We start from the raw sequence: 22,879 nt of genomic DNA on the forward strand, positions 1-22,879 counted from the left end.
CCCTTATATTAAGTCAGGACCTAAAAAGACCATCTTTCAGGTCTCAAATCAAGAGAAACCATATACTTGTTGAGGCTTTCTTGATCCATATGGTCCCCATGTATATGTGTGCGTGTGTGTATGGGGGGAGGAAGCTTACCACCTACTGTCAATCTCTTCTCTTTCCTGGGATAACTCCAGAATCCATCAAAGTGATCATTCACTCACTGGAGATATCACAGAGATCCCACCAATGCAACAATTTGTTGTTGATTCTGTTAAAATGACCCTTGAACTATGTCTCTAGTACATCTGCACAGGCACTCTGGATAAATCAACTGTTGCTTCTAGGCAACCTCTTGGCTTTGTTTTTACTTCTGGCCTTCTTCCACCTCACTGCAATTTTCGGGCTTCTATTTCCAGCTTCTTGTGCTCACCCATTTTCCTTCCCTCTGCTTCGTGTATTTCTCTCTCCTGGGATTGGATAAAGGAACAGCTTTGGTCCCTCCCTCTCCTGAAACTCTACCTAAGATTATCTTTCATTGTTTTTCTTAAAGTTATATTCTTCTATCATGGGCCTTTTGATCCTGATGCTTTTCTCAGAAAATTCTCAGCTTAATTCAGAAAAAACAAAATTTTTTGTAACTTCGCCATAACCGCTTGACACTAAAACATTAATGTGCATTGCTCCTGCCCCGAAACCTACTAGACCACCAGGTAAGGCATAAAGGGGGGGGGGGGGGCTTACAAAATTCTTCATAGCATCGCCATACCCACTTGACACTAAAGCACCAATGTGCATCAATAATCTTAGCTATCCTATTCAATCTACTATGAAGTTATTGGGAGTAACATTGGACCAGAGCCTGACCATGAAAGACCAGGTGGATTCCTTAGTTAGAAAGAGTTTTCACAGCCTCTGGAAGCTTCAGTCCATTAGAGCATACTTAACCGACACCAAACCCTACCTGACCACTAACAATACTACCCCCCCCTCAGCCACTCTATTAGCAGAACACTTCCAAAATAAAATTACCAATGCAAGAGCTACCCTCAATGACACCTCTACCCATCCTAACGAATTCACAATTCTCCCCATAGATAGAGATTCTACTACAACAGATAGAATATGGTCTCAATTTCCCAACATACAATGGCCCAAATTCAACAAATACTACAAAAAATACAGCCATGCATCCTGTGACCTCAACAACTGTCCACCATATCTCCTAAAAACATCCAGCACAAAATTCTGCACTCTTCTTCTAAGCTGGATACAAATCTCGCTAATAAACGGCCACTACCCTACCAACCTCAGCGAAATCATCATCACCCCGATCCTCAAAGACCCCAAAGGACTGATAGACCAAACAGCCAACTACAGACCCATTGCCTCTATTGCACTCTATATCAAATTAATAGAGGAACTAGTTGCCAAATTCCTCTCCAATTATCTAGAAAACCATAACATACTCCATCCCACACAATCCAGCTTCAGAAACAACTTCAGCACGGAAACACTACTAGGATCTCTCTTGGACACAACCAGACAACATCTCAGCACAGGAAAAAAAATGATGCTCATACAACTAGACCTAACCGCTGCATTCGACTTGGTGGACCATAACATTCTACTACAAATCCTGGATACAATAGGTATCACAGATAAAGTATACACATGGTTTGAAGGATTCCTTAAATCAAGATACCTATAGAGTAAAATCAGACAAACAAAAATCTTAACCTTGGTCAAACCCCTGCGGAGTTCCCCAAGGATCCCCTCTATCCCCCACTCTCTTCAATCTCTATACAGCCTCCCTCAGCTCTCACCTGGACAAACAAGGCATAACCTCCTACAGCTATGCCGATGAAATCACCATTCTCATACCCTTCGATCAACCTGAACTCTCCATGACGAACACAATATACCAAACACTAAAATCAATAGCAACCTGGATGAAAGATCACAAACTGAAATTGAACCCAGATAAAATGAAATTCATCCTCCTAGAAAACAACAAAATACCAACCATAACCAACATTGAAATCAACGCAATCAACTACCCCATACAAACCACCCTAAAACTGCTAGGAATAACTATCAACAGATGCTGCACCATGCAACCGCAAATCAATAAAACAATACAAAAGTCATTCTTACTCATGAGAAACTTAAGACAAGTTCGGAAATTCTTAGAGAAAACTCAATTCCAGCTCATAGTTCAGTCCTTAATACTAGGCCTACTTGACTACTGTAGTATCCTCTACCTCCCATGCCCTACAACCATAACAAAACAAATACAAACTATCAAAACACAGCACTGACTCATCTACTCATTAAAGAAACATGATCACATTACAGAAGCATATCTCCAATCACACTGGCTTCCGATCCCAGCAAGAATACAATTTAAATTCTACTGCCTACTATTTAAGACTTTATACGGAGACAGTCCAAACTACCAAATAACCGCCTCATCCACAACCAGACATAGGAAAACTCACACCCCATTCTCATACCCCCCAATTAAGGAGGTCAAACGGAAAAAACTATATGATGGCCTCCTGGCCACTCAAGCAGCCAAACTAGACAACCAAATCGCCAATCTACTGATGGCATCCCTCGACTACAAGACTTTTAGAAAAGAAATAAAGACCATACTCTTCAAGAAAACTCAGAAAAAAGAAATAATACCGCAAGTCTCAAACTTCACCTCTCACTAAAGCCAACTACCCCAAACAAATAACCTTACCCATTTCTTACTCTTTTTGAAAATGACCAATTTTTTTTTTTTTTTTTTTAAGTTCTTGTTGTAATACATCTTGGATAATTCTTTTGTAATCCGCTTTGAACTGCAAGGTAATGGCGGAATAGAAATCCCTAATGTAATGTAATCATTTAGAATTCTGGTACAATCCCTTATACTGAGCCAACTTGATTACTGTAACATCGCCTATTTGGCAATTTCCCAGAAGAATATGCGGCGATTGCAACTGGTACAAAATGCGGAGGTCAGTCTACTTTGTGGGTTGAAGAAATTCGATCATGTAACACCTTCCTACTGACTTCTACACTGGCTGCCGATGGAGGCACGTGTGAAGTTCAAGTGTGGATGTTTTTGCTTTAAGATACTATACGGTTTAGCCCCTAAATATATAACTGACCTTTTCTCTTTCACAACCAACAAACACAAGAGAAGCTCACATCTGAATTTTGTTTCCCCACCGGTTAGAGGATGTAAATTTAAAAGTCATCATCAACATCTTTTCTCACATCAAGCAGCATGGGGTAAAGATCTGGAACAACTGCTTATGCCTACTACATATGGGGAATTTCGAAAACACCAAAAACAAATCTGTTCTTGAAGTATTTAGGTAACTGACCTATACAATCTTAGTTCACAACAACTGATCCCCAGAACTGTTAATCACTAACCCTTAACTTTGTTAATTCTACTCAATCTGTAACATCTTTTAATCACTGTAAACCACATAGAACTTCATGGTCCTGTGGTATATAAACTGTTATTATTATTATTCTCTTTCATCTTTCCCAGGTAGGTTCACTCTTCTTCTCTTTACTTTCCCCTTCTTATTCACTTTTTCTTTTCCTTCCCTCCCCTTCTCCTTGCCTTTCCTAACTCTGCTGCAACTCTACGGCAGGAAAGAAATTTTGTTGCAGTTGCCATAGCATAACACTTAATCCATGATCTTTTTTTATTAAAAAAAAATAGAGAAAGAATGCTTCCCTAAGCCAGTGATTCCCAACCCTGTCCTGGAGGAACACCAGGCCAATCGGGTTTTCAGGCTAGCCCTAATGAATATGCATGAGAGAGATTTGCATATGATGGAAGTGATAGGCATGCAAATTTGCTTCATGCATATTCATTAGGGCTAGCCTGAAAACCCAATTGGCCTGGTGTTCCTCCAGGACAGGGTTGGGAACCACTGCCCTAAGCTACCACACATTTCAAGTAAACCTAAATATATTAGCTATGACTCCCATAAACTTGCACGAAATTTTATTCATTTTCATATTGTGTCTGGTTTATTCAGTGTGAAAAATAGCTGAAAATGCTAAAAGTGTGTCATAGTGAACACATTTGGCTTTTCTTTAAGTATACCCTTCACAGAGGATCAGTGCCAGTCAGATGGAACAGAACATTCCCAAACCTTGTGCTTTGCAAGGCAAAGAATGGGCATGTTTCTAATTTGCTCATTAATGGTTTCCCTGCCCACGTGCTGATCTCGTTGATAGAGAGAAATCTCCTTCTTAAAACTGACATTTTTCCTGTGACTTGTGAATGACAAAACTGCCTTCTCCTCTCCTTACCACCTCTGCCTGGTCTTTTCTGAAGATCCCTGGAACTGTGTTGCTGGGGGCAGAAGCCATCAATACAATGCACAAGCAGGTAGGGACAGTTGTCTATTGAAAAAAAGAGTTTAACTGGTGCTGTTCTTGTTAACCCATGGCATCAATAAGTCAACTTCGCCTACATTTTCTGAGAATTTTTCTAGTTCTCTTTATTGGGCATAGTGCAGAGCTGGCATGGTGACCATTCTAATTTAAGTTACTGCACTTAGTGAAGGTTTGACGTGTTTATTTTAGAGTATTTTATAAAGACACAGGTTCCAATGTGTCTTCACAAAATACTAGGGGCTTATATGCTAGTGTATAAAGTACATGCATAAACACATAACACAACAAAAACCAATAAATTACAGATAAAAATAGACTACAAAAAGAATTCAATAAACCATAAAAACATACAAAACACATCTTATGTAATTTCTGCTGGATGATACAACTTGGTCATTCAATAAGGTAAACACCATTTTAGGAGATTAAAAATTTAGAACTGCTTGCTTATATACATGTTCATTCCAGGATATATTTTAGAAAAGGCTCTTATGTCGGCAGATTCTTTTTCTAAAAATGGGGGAGAGTATGGTGCATCGGTTAAAGCTACAGCCTCAGTACCCTGAGGTTATGGATTCAAACCCATGCTGCTCCTTGTGACCCTGGGCAAATCACTTAATCCCCCCATTAGACAGATTGTGAGCCCACAGGGACAGACAGGGAGAGTACCTGAATAAACTCATGTAAACCATTCTGAGCTCCCCTGGGAGATCAGTATAGAAAATTGAATGAATGAATGAATAAATAAATAAATAAATTACTACCAGAAATTGACACACCTTAATGTGGACATTTCAATTTTTTTAAAATCTAAAATCTGCTTCCACTTGCATACAATTTGTTTTATGCATTGGGCATGAACTTTTCAATTTTACATGGAGAGTTCAGTTTGCATAAAAAGTGTCCAAATTTCATTTCTCTATATTCAGCATTAAAAACAAACAGGAAAAGTATGTAAAATCATGGTTGATGGAATTCTTTCCAACACCTTTGTGAGTGTGTATGTACTGTGTGTGTATATGTGTATATACACACACACACACACACACACACACACACATATACACAGACATATATATGCTGACTTTGGCCCTGATTCTAGTAATGGCGCCACAAGTTAAGCAGCAGTAGGCACCCTACCACTACCTAATTTTTTTAATTAGTTCAATTGGTGCAGTAATTGACTGCACTGATTAAAAAACAATTAAAATGTCATTAAAGAGGCAACACAGGGGGAGGATCCAAGATGGCGGCAGCTCTGGGATGGCATCTCTGAGGGTGATTGAACAGAGAAGCTCAAAATTACCTAACAAACTATTAAATCACATTCAAAGTGCAAGGGGACAGTCTGAACTGATTCCCCTGCAATTCGGGCATCAATCCCTGCACAATGCTTCATTTTAGAATTTGCTGCTGTACCTGGGAATTCCCAACTCGATACTGGAGGGGCATCTGGTGTGTCCTCAGAGGGAAGAGGAGCCGAGGAATCGGACTGGGAGATTTCTCGCTTCCCTCCGGTAGCTGTTCCTCCACCATGCCTGGAGTTCCCTGTGACTGAATTGGAGGAGCCACGTGAAGTTCTTCTCATGAGGGAGAAGAACTAATTTCAGGGGCAGAAGTAGTGGGAGCCTCCAAGGAACAACGAGATTTGGAAGGGAGTGTGGCCATCTCTCTTCCAGCAGGAACATCTCCTGTGGTAACTATAGAGAGCATATAGAATGCTCTCTTAAAGCTTAACTCATCCGTTGGCAAGTCTTCCCGGGAGATCACAACACTTTTGAGTACAGTGAATACTTTGGCTGAAAAACTTGAAGGGACTAAAGTACAATTTGCATTAGAGGTTAAACAAGTTAAGGAAAAAGTGGAAGATCTTCAATCTTTATCCACTGGAATAGTTAAGGACAAGATAAAGTAGAGCAATTTGAGAATTATAACTTAGGCTCAATGCGCGTCTCCTGAATTTTCCAGAATCATTGGGAGTGACTCCTATGGAAATGCTGAGAAGGTTTTTGATTCAGGTGTTGGGATGTTCCCCAGAAAATATTCTGCCAGTTAACCATATATATTATATACCTTCAAAAAATGAAACAGGAGCCACTCCAGAAAAAGGAGTTCAAAATTTAATTGCTGGAGAACCCTTGAATCTTCTGGACTTACTTGAAACTTCAGTGTCGGATGCTTCAGAATGAGCAATACTAGTGTTTTATTTTGTTTTTGAGCAAGATATGACATTTTTTAGACAGTATTTTCGTAATTCTCAAATTCTGTTCCTGGGGAAAAAGGTATGGCTAGACAGGCGCAGGAGCATAGGAAATTGTTTCTTGCCATGAGAGTTGAGACAGTGACTTTGGGTGCAACTTTCCTCTTGGCTTGTCCCTGTGGATGTATGGTTGAATATCTTGGGGTTAAATGTGTATTTTTTCTACCTGAGCAGTTGCGGGCTTTCCTGGATCTGATGAAGTTGTCGGCAGGGGGAATCGGGCAATTATAGAACAGCATTATAAATAGTGGGAGCTGTCTGTTAAACCGATTCCTATTCCTTTAATTGGGTTCTCTTCACTAATTTTCTGATTCTTCCCTTGAAGTTGGAGTTATTGTGGTCTAAGGAAGAAATTTTGTTGCTTAAATTGTTAAATTTCTGTTAATTTTTATCTTTCTGTGTATTTCTGAAGCAAGAGTTGTCTTGTAATTATTATGTAAACTTAATAAAGAATAAATAAAATGTCATTAAAAAATGGAGGTGCCCATGGGTGCCTTCAAAAAAGATGCCATTCTCCTGACTAAGGAGGTACCTAATGGTGCCTAAGGTCACTTTAGACATGGTTAACACTAGAAATGGCCTTAGGTGCCTTTAGGCACTTCTGTAAATGCAATTCTCGTGAATGGTAGGTGTTGGAAATCATGTAGCTGTGATTCTCCAAATGGCACTATTGTGTGATTCAACTACTAGGGAAATAAATGCAAATATTCTGTGATGATATAAATAAAAGTTTAGCGTATAATATAGCGGAGTTGGAAAGAGTTGTTTCAGTGTAGGTTTACAAATGAAGTAGGGTTGTATTGATTTACAACAATGGATTTGAGGTTTAACTTCCATTTCAATTTATTTTATTATTTTATTGTATTTAATAGTGACCACTCCTGAAGGACATGAAACTCGAGTCGAGGGGCTCAGTTTCTCAGCATGGCACTTAGTTGGTTTTTAACACAAGCACTTTCAGAGCACAAGCACTTTCATGGTTCCAGTCTAAGGCTGCCAATTTGACCAACAAGGGGCCTCCCATCAACAATTTCAGATTAGTTACCATTTATAGTGTTGCATTTGGTTAATGAACGGTGACTTAGGAGGCAAGGGACTGTAAAGGCGATGATGGTCCCACTGGCAACCATAGTTGAGTGATTACATTGAACAAAGTTGGTTGTAGGGTCTGAGCACTTTATACAATTAAACAATTATTTATTTGTTTATTTATTGAACAATTAAAATTATCTAGAGCTGTGATATTGGATTGCGACTATTGTGTGATTGACATGTGATCAGTGCTGCTTTTGTAAACGGCCACTGATGTAGGCGCCGTTTGGAGAATTTGGCCCTCTGTGTGTATTTGTGGCCAGAGAAGTAGAAAAGAGGTAAGGAATAATTTGTGTGGAGCAGTTCCCTAACTGTTGTGTTCCAATGAATCAATGTTTTAATGCTACAGAAGCTGGATCTGCTTCTCCTATAGAAATATACTGGGCCATTTTGGGAGGAAGTTTACTAGTCTGGTTAGACTCAATATGTCACTATCCATTCAGCAGGTTTTCCCTCATGATAAATTTAGTCCTGTTCCATTAAATTTTCAGTTATATCACCTACCCCCCACCCCAGTAGACAGATGGACGGACAGGTACATCTCAAACCTTTATTTATAATCCCTTTCCAATACAGGGTTGGAAAAAATAAAAAAAACAAAGAAACAAACAAAAAAGGCTTAACACACATGGACTATCGATCATTTATTTTGGTACAAAAACATTTAATAAGGCTGCAGAGTTTGTGGCTTTATTTCTGCTTTCTATTTCTTCTCCCACTGACAAGTTTTTGATGAAATAGGCCTCAAGGACATAATTTATGTTGAGAATACAGCTTTTCAAACTTGGAGGATGAATCATCCTGGATGGCTTTACAATAAATCTACAGAATTGTAATGAACGAGTACTAAGGGACACACTGTAAATAATCACACTTAGAAGTAGTTTAGCTAGGCTTAGGGCACAATATTACACTAGCTGTGTCCATGTAACACATATTGAAGGTCTGGAGATATTAACACCTGGGGAAAGCATGCTGCATGCGTGTGGGTGCACGATTGAATGTAGGTGCAGGACTATACTGAGCTACAGGTACACCAGACTGCTCCCCCTCCCTCGCTTCACTACTCCTTTCCTTCTGTATTGTTGTACTTTGTACAGCTACACCGCTCATACAGTTCTAGGTATAGCATTCTGTGTACTGCATGTGTGTGTGTGAAGCTATGTGTCTAAGAGGAGGGGGCTGCCTGCAGGGCCGACTCAAGTGGTTGAGGCACCCTGGACCAACTTTTGGTTTTACACCTCCATCCTGTCCCTGCTCCACTTCCCACCAATCCCACCCCTGCCTTGACTTCCACCTTTTACCCATTTCCTTAGTCCCCCCCTTCCCATCCTTTGTACCCTTTTAGCCCTCCTCTACTTTCTTTTGCATCTCTTCACCCTATCAGTCCCAGCTCCATCCCTGTCTCTCCTTCCTTCCCTTCTTTCCAAGGCCATTCTTCTATCTCTTACCCTATACCCCACACTCCTTGCCCAATACCCTCTCTTTCACCATTGTTTAACCCCATTTCAACTCTCACTCAATCTCTTCAAAGACATATCCTCTTCCTCACCATACCTCTCCCCAGTAACCAGATCCCTTTCAATGCCTCTCTTCCTCTCTTCACTCTTGTAGGTCATTTGCATTATGTCTCAACCTTTCCCCCACATTCTCCTATTTTCTTGACCTTTTTCAATATTCCTCATTTCATACCCTCACAATTTCCCAGCCCATCAATATATCCCCACTCATGCCTAAAACTACCAAGTACTCACTATCCCCTTGAAATTCCCACTCTATATCTCCTATCCATAATTCCCTTGTCTGCTCCCCAAAACTCTCCCATTCAATCACTAAGTTCTAATCATCTGTTCTGTGCTCACCCCACCCCATCCCCTAGTTATATCCATCTTCTGATCTGTTCTCCTTCTCCACCCCTTGGTCATCTCCTAATTTATTCCCTTTCTCTCATCACCCATAGTCCAATTCCAGTTTCCACTCTGTTCCCATTCCCCCCACCCATACCCCTCAGTCCCATCCATCTTCTGCACCATTCCATTCCATTTCTTTCCCTTCCCCACCCTATGGCCCCATCTACCTTCTGTTCTGTTCCTTTTCCCTACCCATCTCCTGCTCCTTCCCTCCTAGTCCTATCCATCTTCTAGTTTTCAGTATCTCCTGTCTATATGGCAAAACAAAGAAGCAGACCAAATAAAATCCAGTATAAGGTCTTTATTAAGAGTACTCCCAGGAACACAAGGATGTGCCCGACATGGTCACGCTTCACATATATGGCTGCGTCACCAAAACACCAAAGCTATAAGTACAAATGTGTAAAGACAATTATTTATTCATGTAATTAAAGAGCAGACTGGATGGACCATTCAGAGTTATAAGTTTGGTGAGGAAGCAGCAGGGGGAGAAGAGGGTTTGGGGAGAGATTATGGGCCCATCAAACCTACTCAAAAATTTACTTCTGGCCATGAGATTGCTCCGACCTTCACTATAGGGATAATGCTGAGACAGATGCATTTTTACCCCAGGACTATCTATATAAGCATTTAAAATCTCCAGATATCCGGGCTATATTTTTAATGGCTGCCAAAAAATGTACTTTTTATTTGAAACTGACTCCACATATATCAGAAAAAATTACAGGAGAGAAGTGGCCAAAGATCGTACCAAACGTTTAGAAAGTCAATAAAACCTATCTCTTTGACAAATTTCTCTGACCCCACTTCAACCTGATGTACTTCCAATACCGTATTTTCACGCATATAACGCGCGCGTTATACACGATTTTATAAACCAAGCATAACCATGCGCGTTATATGTGTGAGCGCGTTATACAATTTTTTTTTTTTCATTGTGATCCGGCACCCCTCCTGCGAACTGGCATCCTCCCCCCCGCTCGCGTCACCCCCGCGATCCTACATCTCCCCCAGCACCGCAAAGACATCGCTTACCCCGATTGGGCACCGGCACCAGCACCAATGCACAGGACGTGCCAGTGCCAGAAGATCCTCCCTCGCCTGGGCTGGGCTGGGCGGTGCGAGGGAGATCCTCCCTCTTCCCTGTGCTGGGCTGGACTGGGCTTTGAGCATTTGCGCATGCTCAAAGCCTTCTGGTCTCGCTCTCTCCGAGATTCCCAGATTCAGAATCTCGGAGAGAGCGAGACCAGAAGGCTTTGAGCATGCGCAAATGCTCAAAGCCCAGTCCAGCCCAGCACAGGGAAGAGGGAGGATCTCCCTCGCACCGCCCAGCCCAGCCCAGGCGAGGGAGAATCTTCGGGCACTGGCATGTCCTGTGCATTGGTGCTGGTGTCCAATCGGGGTAAGTGATGTCTTTGCGGTGCTGGGGGGGATGTAGGATCGTGGGGGGGGGGATGCCGGTTCGCAGGGCTAGAAGAGGGAGTAAGTGGGGGTGGCGGGAGGAGATTTTAGCAGCATGCGCGGTATACGCGTGTGCGTGCTATATAGAATTTTTTTTACATAAATGTTGTTCTCGCGCGCTATACGCGTATGCGCATATACACGTATGCGTGTTATATGCGTGAAAATACGGTACACTTCAAGATAAACCTGACCAAACTTAACATGCCAATGTAAATTTGAAAGTTCTCTGTAATGTCTGTATACAGTCTCTTCCCTTGTAAACTGCTTAGAACTGTTTATGGTATGGAGGTATCTAAAAATAAAGTTGCCAATGTAAATTTGAAAGTTCTCTGTAATGTCTGTATACAGTCTCTTCCCTTGTAAACTGCTTAGAACTGTTTATGGTATGGAGGTATCTAAAAATAAAGTTATTATTATTATTATCTCATCTCCACAAACCAGCCAAGCTCTAGGAGGGCAATCTCAAAACAATTTTATCTGGGTAACTGAATATCTACCTCAGTAAAATTCTCAGTCAAAAAACTATTCTCCCTCACCCACACAGGCAGACTTTTCATAGAATTCTTCAGCTGTGTAAATGACCATACATTTTACCCTTCCTGCTGCAAACAATATTTTAGACATTCTACATAATTTTTGGCAGTAATAGAAACTGCAGGATTTTAGTTGACACGAGGAATTATCAATGTAAAGGAATACATAAAAGGTTCATTCTGTCCTGAAATCAGAGGATATAATGTTTAACAATATCTTCCAATATTGCCTCCTTATATATTTACTCAAGATAACAGAACTTAAATGCATATATGGATATAGTTGTATCATGAACTGCTTAGAGAAACATGAATGCCAGCTAATGCCTATTTGCATGTGTGTTTAGACTACCATCTTTGCTCACCTCTCTTGAGAAAGCTTTAGTTGCTGGGTCTGTTGTTCATGAACACTGATTAGAAGTTTCTTCAGCAGCTCACACTGTTGGCTGAGATGTGTATCCCGAAGTTCTTGTTCTTCCACAGTATGAGTATTAATCATTTCTGACCATTCTTTTGTGTGTTGGGCTACGATATCTTTCACCTGCACAATGAAAACCATAAATAGATGGTTAATGTATTTTTCAGGTAGGCTGTAACTAAGGTAAACAAAGAGAAGAGAAAAGAAAAGGAAGAGAGAGGCTCCTTCCTCGGATCTGACTGGGAGAGGATATTCAGCGGCACTGAACATTGAATATTTCCTCTGACTGTTGCAGCTCTGTCTAGGTAATGCTGGATTGGTCTGGGGAAAGTATCAAGGCAGTCCCTAAAGTTATGTGGGTGCCAGCAATATTCCAAGTTTATAAAAGAAAACACCCTCCAGGGATTCAAGACAAGGTTGGACAAGTTCCTGCTGAACCAGAACGAACGCAGGTAGGGCTGGTCTCGGTTAGGGCACTGGTCTTTGACCTGGGAGCCGCCGCGTGAGCGGACTGCTGGGCGCGATGGACCACTGGTCTGACCCAGCAGCAGCAGCAATTCTTATGTTCTTATATTATATGTTATATATACAATATAGCTAGATTGTGAGCCTTTGGGACAGATAGGGAAGTCTTAAGTACCTGTATTTTATTGTAACCGCTTAGATCTGTAATATGCTTAAGCAGTATATCAAATATTAATAAAACACACACACACACACATATATATATATATATATATATACATACATATATACACCGCCTATCAAACATATATATTTATATATATACACCGCCTATTAATGGAGATTGTCTAAGCAGTTTTTACATTCAGGTACTCAAGCATCCCTGTAAGTTCTTAATCTACTTAACGCTTGTGGAGCAATGGACGGTTAAGTGACTAGCCTAGAGTCACAAGGAGAAATGCTAAGTTGAAACCCACAACCTCAGGGTATTGAGGCTGCAGCTCTAACTACTAGTAACGTAGTAACATAGTAGATGACGGGAGATAAAGACACGAATGGTCCATCCAGTCTGCCCAACCTTCTTCAGTGTGATTGCCTACATACCTAGCTGGACAAGCAAGACAGCTTAAATAGCCATCTTAACTACTTGGCTTAACTAAGGCACTTAATATCAGCCATACCTGCATAATTTCCAGGTAATGCTGCTGACCCATGGCCCAGCATTGAACATTTGGGTCTAGTCTAGCCAGCAGCAGTGAGTGTTTCAAAATCATTCATTGGCACCAGCTGAATATTGATTGGATTGATTTTTGTTCCCTCAAAAAAGATCTCAATATGTATACTCTGGAGGAGAGGAGGGACAGGGGTGCTAATTGCTCTTTATTACTACCATTCATACCAGTCATCTAAAGATATTATTTCCAAATTTATTTTGTTTTTCCCTTTCCTTTTGTAATTTACCCTCAATGTTCTCTCCTTTCCTATTATAAATTGTATTTCTTTCCCCTCTATCCCAGTGTTTCCTATAGTAATTTGTCTAGTATTTAAATGATTTTTATATTTTTATTTATATTATTATTGTTATTGTTTTATCCTGTATTCTTTGTATATGTAAATCGCTTAGTAATTATGATAGGCGATCAATCAAATAATGAATAAACTTGAAACTTGATGATACAGACATTTAAATAGTTGGACAGTATTAATATAGAATCAAATCTTTTCCAGAGAAGGGAAATTGGTAAAAAAAACAAAACCTAGAGGACATAAAGGGAAGTTGAGAGGTGGTAGACTTAAGAGTAATGTTAGGAAATTCTTTTTCACGGAGAGGGTGGTGGATGACTAGAATGCTCTCCTGAAGGAGATGGTGAAGAGGAAAACGGTGACAGAATTCAAAAAAGTGTTGGATGAACACAGAGAATTTCTAAATAGAATATGAATGGGCAGACTTTCACTTTCTGAATCCTGCAAAGGAGATGGTTGGGATAGGCTGGAGTGAGTTTCAATAGCAATTCCAGTAATTGGAATCTAAGGACAGTACCAGGTGGACTTTCAAGGTCTATTGGCCCAGAAATAACAAAGAAAAAAAAGACTTTTTAATGTAATCATGAAATTGCAAAGCATGTAATTATAGGGCAAATTGGATGGACCGTTCTGATCTTTATCTGCCGTCATTTACTATGTTAGTACAACTCAAAGAATCCCTAAATTATTATAAAATAACACCTACATTTACAGGCGTTGGTATTCAGCCCATGGTGGTGAGCAGCTTCTGGCTGTGAGCTGAACTAACTCTGGATATTTAGTGCTGGCGCTGGCACAGTTTCCAGGACTGAACATTTGGCCATGATCGCCAACCTGATAGTTAACTTTGGTGCCTGGTTAGATTGCCACATGAAGTTAGGATAGCTGTTTTGTTGGCCTAACTTTATGCATTTGCTTAGCCAGTTAATGGACTGAAAATCACCAATAATTGGTTAAGGAACCGCTCCACCCTAACTCCACTCCTAACCTATATCTGGTCAATTCACTCAGCAGGCTTTAACCAGGCAGGAGCCTTTCTTGCCATTTTAAACCCTTTTGAATTTTATTTTGAATGTAATAATTGAAGCCCTCGTGATAAAACATGTTTGTAAGTGCTAACCCCTCTTCAGTTTAACCCACAAAGGGGTTGATTCTGGAAGTGACGCCTGTCACAGCAGGCACTTACAAAACAGGTACCTGCTCCGTGTCATTCACGACAGGTGCTGTTTCCAGAATAGTGGCTTAATGGGACCCTAAACGCCAGAAATGTAGGCCAGGGTTTCACAGGTCTACATTTTCGTTACAAAGGTCATGGCAGAATCATGGCCAGTGGTGCATAGTGATGTCGAAGTCTGGATTTCGGAGTCACTATGAACCGCTAGCCGCCAGGAAGATAGGCGCTGGCTGGGCAGGCTGCTTAGTGGTAGCTATTTTTTAAAATCACCTTTTAATTGGTTTTAAATGATGCAGACAATTACTGCATTGTTTATCACCAATTAAAACAATTAAGTTAACAGCAGTAGGATGTGTACCGCTGCCTATCTTTTGGCAGCCTGATGAGAATCAGCCCCAAAATGGCTTTGCTCAGTTCAAGTGAATTAATATACAGTGGTGCCTCGCATAACGGACGCCTCGCACAGCGAACGCTGCGCACAACGAACTTTATGTCTTGATCCGTACAACGAACTTCGTTTCACACAACGAAGTCGCCCGAGCTGCATCCTTCCGCGCAGGCACTGCGCTTAACTGCCCTCTCTCCGCCTGGTTCCCTCTTGCCCCCCCGACTCCCCGACACGATCGGGGCAAGAGGGAGCTCAAGCCCTCTTGCCCCCCCCGACTCCCCGACACGATCGGGGCAAAAGGGAGCCCAAGCCCTCTTGCCCCGCCGATTCCCCGACACGATCGGGGCAAAAGGGAGCCCAAGCCCTCTTGCCCCGCCGATTCCCCGACACGATCGGGGCAAAAGGGAGCCCAAGCCCTCTTGCCCCGCCGATTCCCCGACACGATCGGGGCAAGAGGGAGCTCAAGCCCTCTTGCCCCCCCGACTCCCCGACACGATCGGGGCAAGAGGGAGCTCAAGCCCTCTTGCCCCCCCGACTCCCCGACACGATCGGGGCAAAAGGGAGCCCAAGCCCTCTTGCCCCGCCGATTCCCCGACACGATCGGGGCAAAAGGGAGCCCAAGCCCTCTTGCCCCGCCGATTCCCCAACTCCCCGACAATATCGGGCCAGGAGGGAGCCCAAGTCCTCCTGGCCACGGCGACCCCCTAACCCCACCCTGCACTACATTACGGGCAGGAGGGATCCCAGGCCCTCCTGCCCTCGACGCAAACCCCCCCCCCCCCCAACGACCGCCCCCCCCCAAGAACCTCCGACCGCCCCCCCCAGCCGACCCGCGACCCCCCTGGCCGACCCCCACGACACCCCCACCCCCCTTCCCCGTACCTTTCTGTAGTTGGCCGGACAGACGGGAGCCAAACCCGCCTGTCCGGCAGGCAGCCATCGACGGAATGAGGCCGGATTGGCCCATCCGTCCCAAAGCTCCGCCTACTGGTGGGGCCTAAGGCGCCTGGGCCAATCAGAATAGGCCCGGGAGCCTTAGGTCCCTCCTGGGGGCGGGGCCTGAGGCACATGGGCCCAACCCGACCATGTGCCTCAGGCCCTGCCCCCAGGAGGGACCTAAGGCTCCCGGGCCTATTCTGATTGGCCCAGGCGCCTTAGGCCCCACCAGTAGGCGGAGCTTTGGGACGGATGGGCCAATCCGGCCTCATTCCGTCGATGGCTGCCTGCCGGACAGGCGGGTTTGGCTCCCGTCTGTCCGGCCAACTACAGAAAGGTACGGGGAAGGGGGTTGGGGGTGTCGTGGGGGTCGGCCAGGGGGGTCGCGGGTCGGCTGGGGGGGCGGTCGGAGGTTCTTGGGGGGGGCGGTCGTTGGGGGGAGGGGGGGTTTGCGTCGAGGGCAGGAGGGCCTGGGATCCCTCCTGCCCGTAATGTAGTGCAGGGTGGGGTTAGGGGGTCGCCGTGGCCAGGAGGACTTGGGCTCCCTCCTGGCCCGATATTGTCGGGGAGTTGGGGAATCGGCGGGGCAAGAGGGCTTGGGCTCCCTTTTGCCCCGATCGTGTCGGGGAGTCGGGGGGGCAAGAGGGCTTGGGCTCCCTTTGGCCCCGATCGTGTCGGGGAGTCGGGGGGGCAAGAGGGCTTGAGCTCCCTCTTGCCCCGATCGTGTCGGGGAGTCGGGGGGGCAAGAGGGCTTGAGCTCCCTCTTGCCCCGATCGTGTCGGGGAGTCGGAGGGGCAAGAGGGCTTGAGCTCCCTCTTGCCCCGATCGTGTCGGGGGTGCCAGGGACTACACGGAGTCACCCACCGTACCACCCGATTCGGGTAAGCGCAGGTATCGGTGGGTGGCTTATTTGCGGGGGGGTGCCTTATTTTACATTTTTTTCTAAAAAGGGGGGGCTGTCTTATTTGATGGCCCTGCCTTATCATCGGGGAAACACGGTAGAAAAAAAAAAAATGAACAGTTAAGTCCCAGTTTTTGCCGCTGAGACTCTGCCCTCTCACTGTAAAATTAGACTCTACTTAGTCTGTCTTTAAATTTAAAAAATGTGTGTTGTTTTAAAAAACAATAATGTTTTTAGATGTATCTAAATAAAAATAATAACCAAAAATGTATCTTTTTTTATGTCATCTTAGCATATTTTATGCTACAGAACGAATTATTTTGTTTTACATGTATTCTTATGGGAAAACGCGTTTCACACAACGAACGTTTCACATAACAAACTTGCTCCTGGAACGGATTAAGTTCGTTGTGTGAGGCACCACTGTACATACAGATTTGATACGCATTATGAGCTAAATTCGGTAAATTTGGGTGTGCCCCCCCCTCAATGAGCTCTAAGTGCCGTTTTATAAACGGTGCTACTAGTGTAAGCCTGGTGTAAAACATCACATCTAAACTAGGTATGGATCTAACATATTCTATAACACTGTTTGCAAATTGTACGAATGTCCCTAACTTGCCCCTCCCTTGGCCACGCCCCTTTTTGATTCCTCAATTAAAAATTTACACGCACATCTTTCTAGAATACCAATTAGAAAAATGTGTGCATTCAATTTATGCCAAATATGGCAGAGTTGCAAATTTTCTTACCTTAGAATTATGATCTGATGTTAAATTTTGTATTTTAATTTCAGTTTCTTTCTTCAGTTCAAGACAGTTACTTCCACTAATCCAAACAAACAGAAAAAATTTTAAGCCATTCTCAAATTTTCCTTTGTAACCACTTAAAAAGAAAAAGCTAAACACAAAACATTATAGAAACATAGGGCTCCTTTTACTAAGGTGCGCTAGTGTTTTTTAGCGCACGCACAAGATTAGCGTATGCTAGCCAAAAAATTATCGCCTGCTTAAAAGGAGTCGTAGCGGCTAGTGCGCCTTTGTAAAAGGAGCCCATAGAGATTAAAGCAAAATTAACCCTGTTAGTATCAGGTATTTACAAATACCACAGTAGTGATTTCTTTTGTCAGATGTTTCACTTTTTTGAAAGAAGTGGAAGGATAACTTAATCTGGTAACCAAAAATAAAGCCAGCAGTTACTACAATCGTAAACTGGTGCCCTTATTACGTTATATTCAGTGTCGATGACCATTGATAAGTTGGATAGATTTCTAAGGGAATCTTTTACTAAGATGTAGTGTCAAATGGCCTTAGATCACCTACTGTATATGCAGGCTAAGGCCATTTTTACATTTTTACTAGCAGTAAAATGACCGATTTTCTATTTTTCCTTTTAAATGATCTTGTGTCTAATACAGAATGAAACTAATCTGTTATGAAAATAGGGTTCAGAAGGCTGTATCTGAAAGCTTATCCTTTTTACCCGGTCTGAAAGAGTTTGTCTGTTTTTCTTATCTGAAACTAACATATTTGTCTTTATACTTTCTGGGTATTGAATCCTCCAAGGATTTTACTTTTTCTCAGGCATAGTTTTTCAGGCACCAATTCTGACTGGCTACTGTGACCAATGTCCCCAACACAGCTATTAGGTATAATTGTTCTTTTGTAGGTGCTTTTGTTAAGAGAGAGCGATATCTATACATGGGATAGAATGTAACTCCAGCACCTTTTCATTGACCTCCTGCCTTTCTGTTTAATTGTACTTTAAAGTTTCTTTAGGCCTCCTATGCCCTCTTGATGTGATGCTGGGCAGAGTGATCAACTCTGTGGACTGGCAGAAAGGGATTTGAGATCTGCTGTGTTTGGTGATATCTTATCTGACCATGAGGCAACTGTGACGTGGGGACAAAGATTCATTCCCATCCCCTCACCATCCTTGCAGTGAAATGCATTTTTCATCCCTGTCTCGTCACTGCAAAATTTGACTATCCTGGTCACAAAAGTAATGTTTTATGGTAATAAGAGACATTTTTTATACTTTTTAGGCATGAGCAATTAGGAAATTATACTTACTGTCCAGGAACAAAAATTGTGTTACATAGTGTTATTCATCGCAAAACATATCAAGAACAATCCTTAGAATATTACACACAAATAACTTAGTGCTTTTTTTTCCACTGTAAAAGCAAACCAACAGCTTTAGCGACAATCACTTTTACAGACCCGATACAGAAAACGGCTCAATGCGTGGTTTTCTGCATGATCGCTCATTCACTGATCTGACCATGCAAATAAGCTCATTAACACTGAAATGTCATGTAAACTAGTAGACTGACTGATGCTCTAACATGGCTTCCCAATGCACTAAAAAAAGTGATCGCTTTTAGTGATCCAAAAAAGCGACAGGTCAAGACCAGTTGCTTACCTGTCTAATCTTTATTTTTAAATGGGCACAGACGCTGCACATGTTACACATGAACAATATCTGCCTCCATTAGAAAAGAAAAAAACACTTGGACTGCCAATGACGGCCAACTACTACTAACTAGCACTGTGAAAACAGCTGGAGGAATGCCTACTTCCTCCTTCCATGCCGACCCCAACTCTCCGTGAAAAAAAATTGGCAGAAGGAATGGCCCCTCCTCCTTCAATGTCTGATGATCCTAACTGCAGGGTCTTCCCTCTTCGGTGCATCAGGTGATGCACGGGGAGGGGCCTAAGGTCATGATTGGTTCAGATGCCTAAGGCACCTCCACCTGTATCAGGTGGACTTTTAAGGTCTATGGCCTAAGCTTGCCCAAGGCTAGACATGGGCTCGCCAGAAAATGGGCTTAGGCGACCTTAGGCGGCCCTAGGCATCTCCCTAGAGCCACAAAAGATACCTGAAATGTAGGTCAGCAAAATGATGATCTACATTCAAATAGATGCAGCCGCTGAACTGATCTCGGCAAGGGAATCTCCGCAACAGGGAACCCGTACCCCTGTGAAGTCGGCCGGCAAGAGGGATGCCCAGTCCCTCTTGCTATAAACCTCCCCCTGAAGATTGCCAGCAGGAGAGAAGCCCAGTCCTTCCTGCCTGAAACCCCTCTGAAAATTGGCCCCCACCCTGATACCCCCCCAAACCCATCCAGATCCCTGGTGCCTTTTTCTTGTATGTTGGCTAAAGAGATGCTTACTCCTTCTGGCCGGCAGGCGTACCTCCACAGAATGGCAGGCCTTTCCCTTCCCAGTGCATCCTGGGATGCACTGGGGAGGGGCCTAAGGCCTTGATTGTCCCAGGCACCTAAGGCCCCCTACGCTTTAGTAAAAGGGGGGATTAGAAAGAAGCCAGGCTATACCTGAGACATTACAACTTCACTTTTCCAGAAACATCAATAAGAAACAAATTTTTGAAGAAAAAAACATCTTTGTAATTTATGAAATACCCTGTAATTAGTAGATCATCTTATGAGATTGGGTAGAGAATCCCTGCATTTTATTGACTGATATGAAAAAAAATCTAGATAAACTAGTCTTATACACTATGGGGCTCATAATCGAAAGAGAAAAACGTCCAAAAACCGGCCTAAGTTGGCACTCGGATGAACATTTCCCAAATACGTCCAAGTGCCAATACTAATGGGTTTTGGACGTATTTCTAAACGACCTTGGCCTTCATAGTGCCACTGAATGACCAAAGCTAAATGGGGCATTTCAGCAGGAGTGTCGAGGGTGGCAGTTGGGCAGGACGTGGGCTGGCTTAGACTTAGTCGTTTAGCATGTATAAGCGAAAGTTATACAGTCCACGATCGACGGAACTTGGACGTTGTGACTTAGACCATCTAAAACAGGGGTCTCAAAGCCCCTCCTTGAGGGCCGCAATCCAGTCGGGTTTTCAGGATTTCCCCAATGAATATGCATTAGAAGCAGTGCATGCACATAGATCTCATGCATATTCATTGAGGAAATCCTGAAAACCCGACTGGATTGCGGCCCTCAAGGAGGGACTTTGAGACCCCTGATCTAAAACATGGTCTAATTCACATAAACTCACCTAAACTCACCAGATAAGCACTGAAAACACGTAATACAGACCCCCCACACACTACCCCAGTGATCACCGACCCCCCCACCCCATAAAAATATTAATCACACCTTTAAAATTCAACCTCCAGACCATCATCACCTGGCTGCCTGGCATAGGAAAGCCTAGTCGTCCAGCACAGAGGCAGCTTAAGCCGTCTTGGGGGTAGGTTAGGGACCAATAGAGAGGAGGACCCATGCCCATAAGCCCCTGTAATCACTGCATTGATACATAAACATGTGCACTCGACTATACACCCCCAAAACCCTTTTTTACTGGCATATAAGTGGCTCCTGCAGCCATAAGGGCTATTGGGGTGGTAGATAAGCAAGTCTAGGGCAAGGGTGTCCAATGTACAGCCTGAGGGCCGCATGTGGCCCCGTGAAGTATTTTGTGTGGCCCCGGGTGTTTACCGTCTTGCCAGCTCCCTCCTCTGTCTTGCTGCAGCGTTTGCGCTTTTGTGCAGCCCCAGAAACATTTTTTTTGGCCAATGCGGCCCAGGGAAGCCAAAAGGTTGGACACCCCTGGTCTAGGGGATTCTGGAGGTGGTTTGGGGGGCTCACCATCACCTATAAGGGAGCTGTAGGGAGGAGAAGACATGGCACCCTTTTTGTGAAGTTCACAGCAGTGCTCTGTAAGGTACCCTACTATTTAGATGGCATGTCTGGGCATGCAGTCCATAACTTTGCAGACCCCTCCCATGTCCAACAGGGCTTGTTCTAGGCGTTTTGGACTTGGACGAAAAGTTGGACGAAAATGTGGTATAAAGATGGACGATTTAGCGGCTTGGACGATCAGATTGGCAGGACGTATAATTAGACGATTTTCGAAATGAAAAAAAAGTTGGACGTATTTTTCGAAAATGTGTCTTAAGCTATTTTTTACTTTGGACGACTTGCGAGATGGACGTAAACAGACTTAGACGTCCCTTTCGATTATGCCCCTCCACATTTTTGGTGGCTGGATATTTAAGAGTCAAATAGTGCCTAGATGTGATGTTACAATATAACAAGGGATTGCTTGTAATGCATCAAGGTTTAGAAACATTTTTTTTTCAGAAATTACATATTAAACTGTAGACCCCATGGAATATGAGCTCATTTATAACATGGTCAAATATCTTGCACTACAATATCAACGTTCTATGGAGCATATAATATATTTTAAACTGGTAACAGTCTGGCTCTGCTACATCAGATTTGGAAGGGGACCATGGAATAAAATGGACACAATCAATATTTGCAGGATGTTGACTAAAACAAAGAAATATTCTATTTTTGATTTTGGTAAAATATTTATTTATTTTACTTCAGGATACACTGTCAAGAAAGAAAAAATGATAGATTAGCAAAAAAATTTAAATCTGATGACATCTCTTTACAACCATGGTGCAATTACACAGATGCTAAACAATGGATCATAATTAGTTTTATTTGATCCTTTTAAAAATGCTTTATTTTACATTAAACAATGTATTATGTCTTACCCTTTCTTCTTGATTGCCTTTTCCAAGATCTTCTCATGGGATAACTTTTCTTTATCAAACTGTGCTACAATTTTGTCTATTTGTGTGCAGTGTAGTTTCTGAACAGCACTGTGTTCCTGAAAGACACCAGAGCTTTATAATTAGGTAATTTTAACAACTAATTTTGGGCTCCTTTTACTAAGCTCTGATAGTGGTTTTAGCGCATGCAGAATTGCCGCACGCGCTAGACACTAACGCCAGCGTTGAGCTGGCATTAGTTCTAGCCATGTAGCGCGTTTAGTGAGCGCTAAAATTCTGCATACGCTAAAAATGCTATCGCAGCTTAGTAAAAGGAGCCCTTTGTCTTGAAAGTTGATTCTTTCCTGTTT

The 22,879-nt window shown here is 42.9% G+C and overlaps 1 protein-coding gene across 5 annotated transcripts in view; it reads right to left on the reverse strand.

Annotated features, from left to right (window-relative positions):
- Positions 1 to 22,879, reverse strand: part of PLCB4 (phospholipase C beta 4) — a 714,891-nt gene that overhangs the window by 42,820 nt on the left and 649,192 nt on the right. For all 5 annotated transcript variants that reach the window (XM_033937395.1, XM_033937391.1, XM_033937393.1 and 2 more), the window contains 3 exons: positions 22,512 to 22,627; positions 17,716 to 17,791; positions 12,024 to 12,199 (listed from right to left, as the gene is read on the reverse strand). In XM_033937395.1, coding sequence (XP_033793286.1) covers positions 12,024 to 12,199; positions 17,716 to 17,791; positions 22,512 to 22,627 — 368 coding nt within the window. The remainder of the gene's footprint in view (positions 1 to 12,023; positions 12,200 to 17,715; positions 17,792 to 22,511; positions 22,628 to 22,879) is intronic.

The sequence above is a fragment of the Geotrypetes seraphini genome, chromosome 3, assembly GCF_902459505.1.
Source record: "Geotrypetes seraphini chromosome 3, aGeoSer1.1, whole genome shotgun sequence".
Classification (NCBI taxonomy): domain Eukaryota; kingdom Metazoa; phylum Chordata; class Amphibia; order Gymnophiona; family Dermophiidae; genus Geotrypetes; species Geotrypetes seraphini.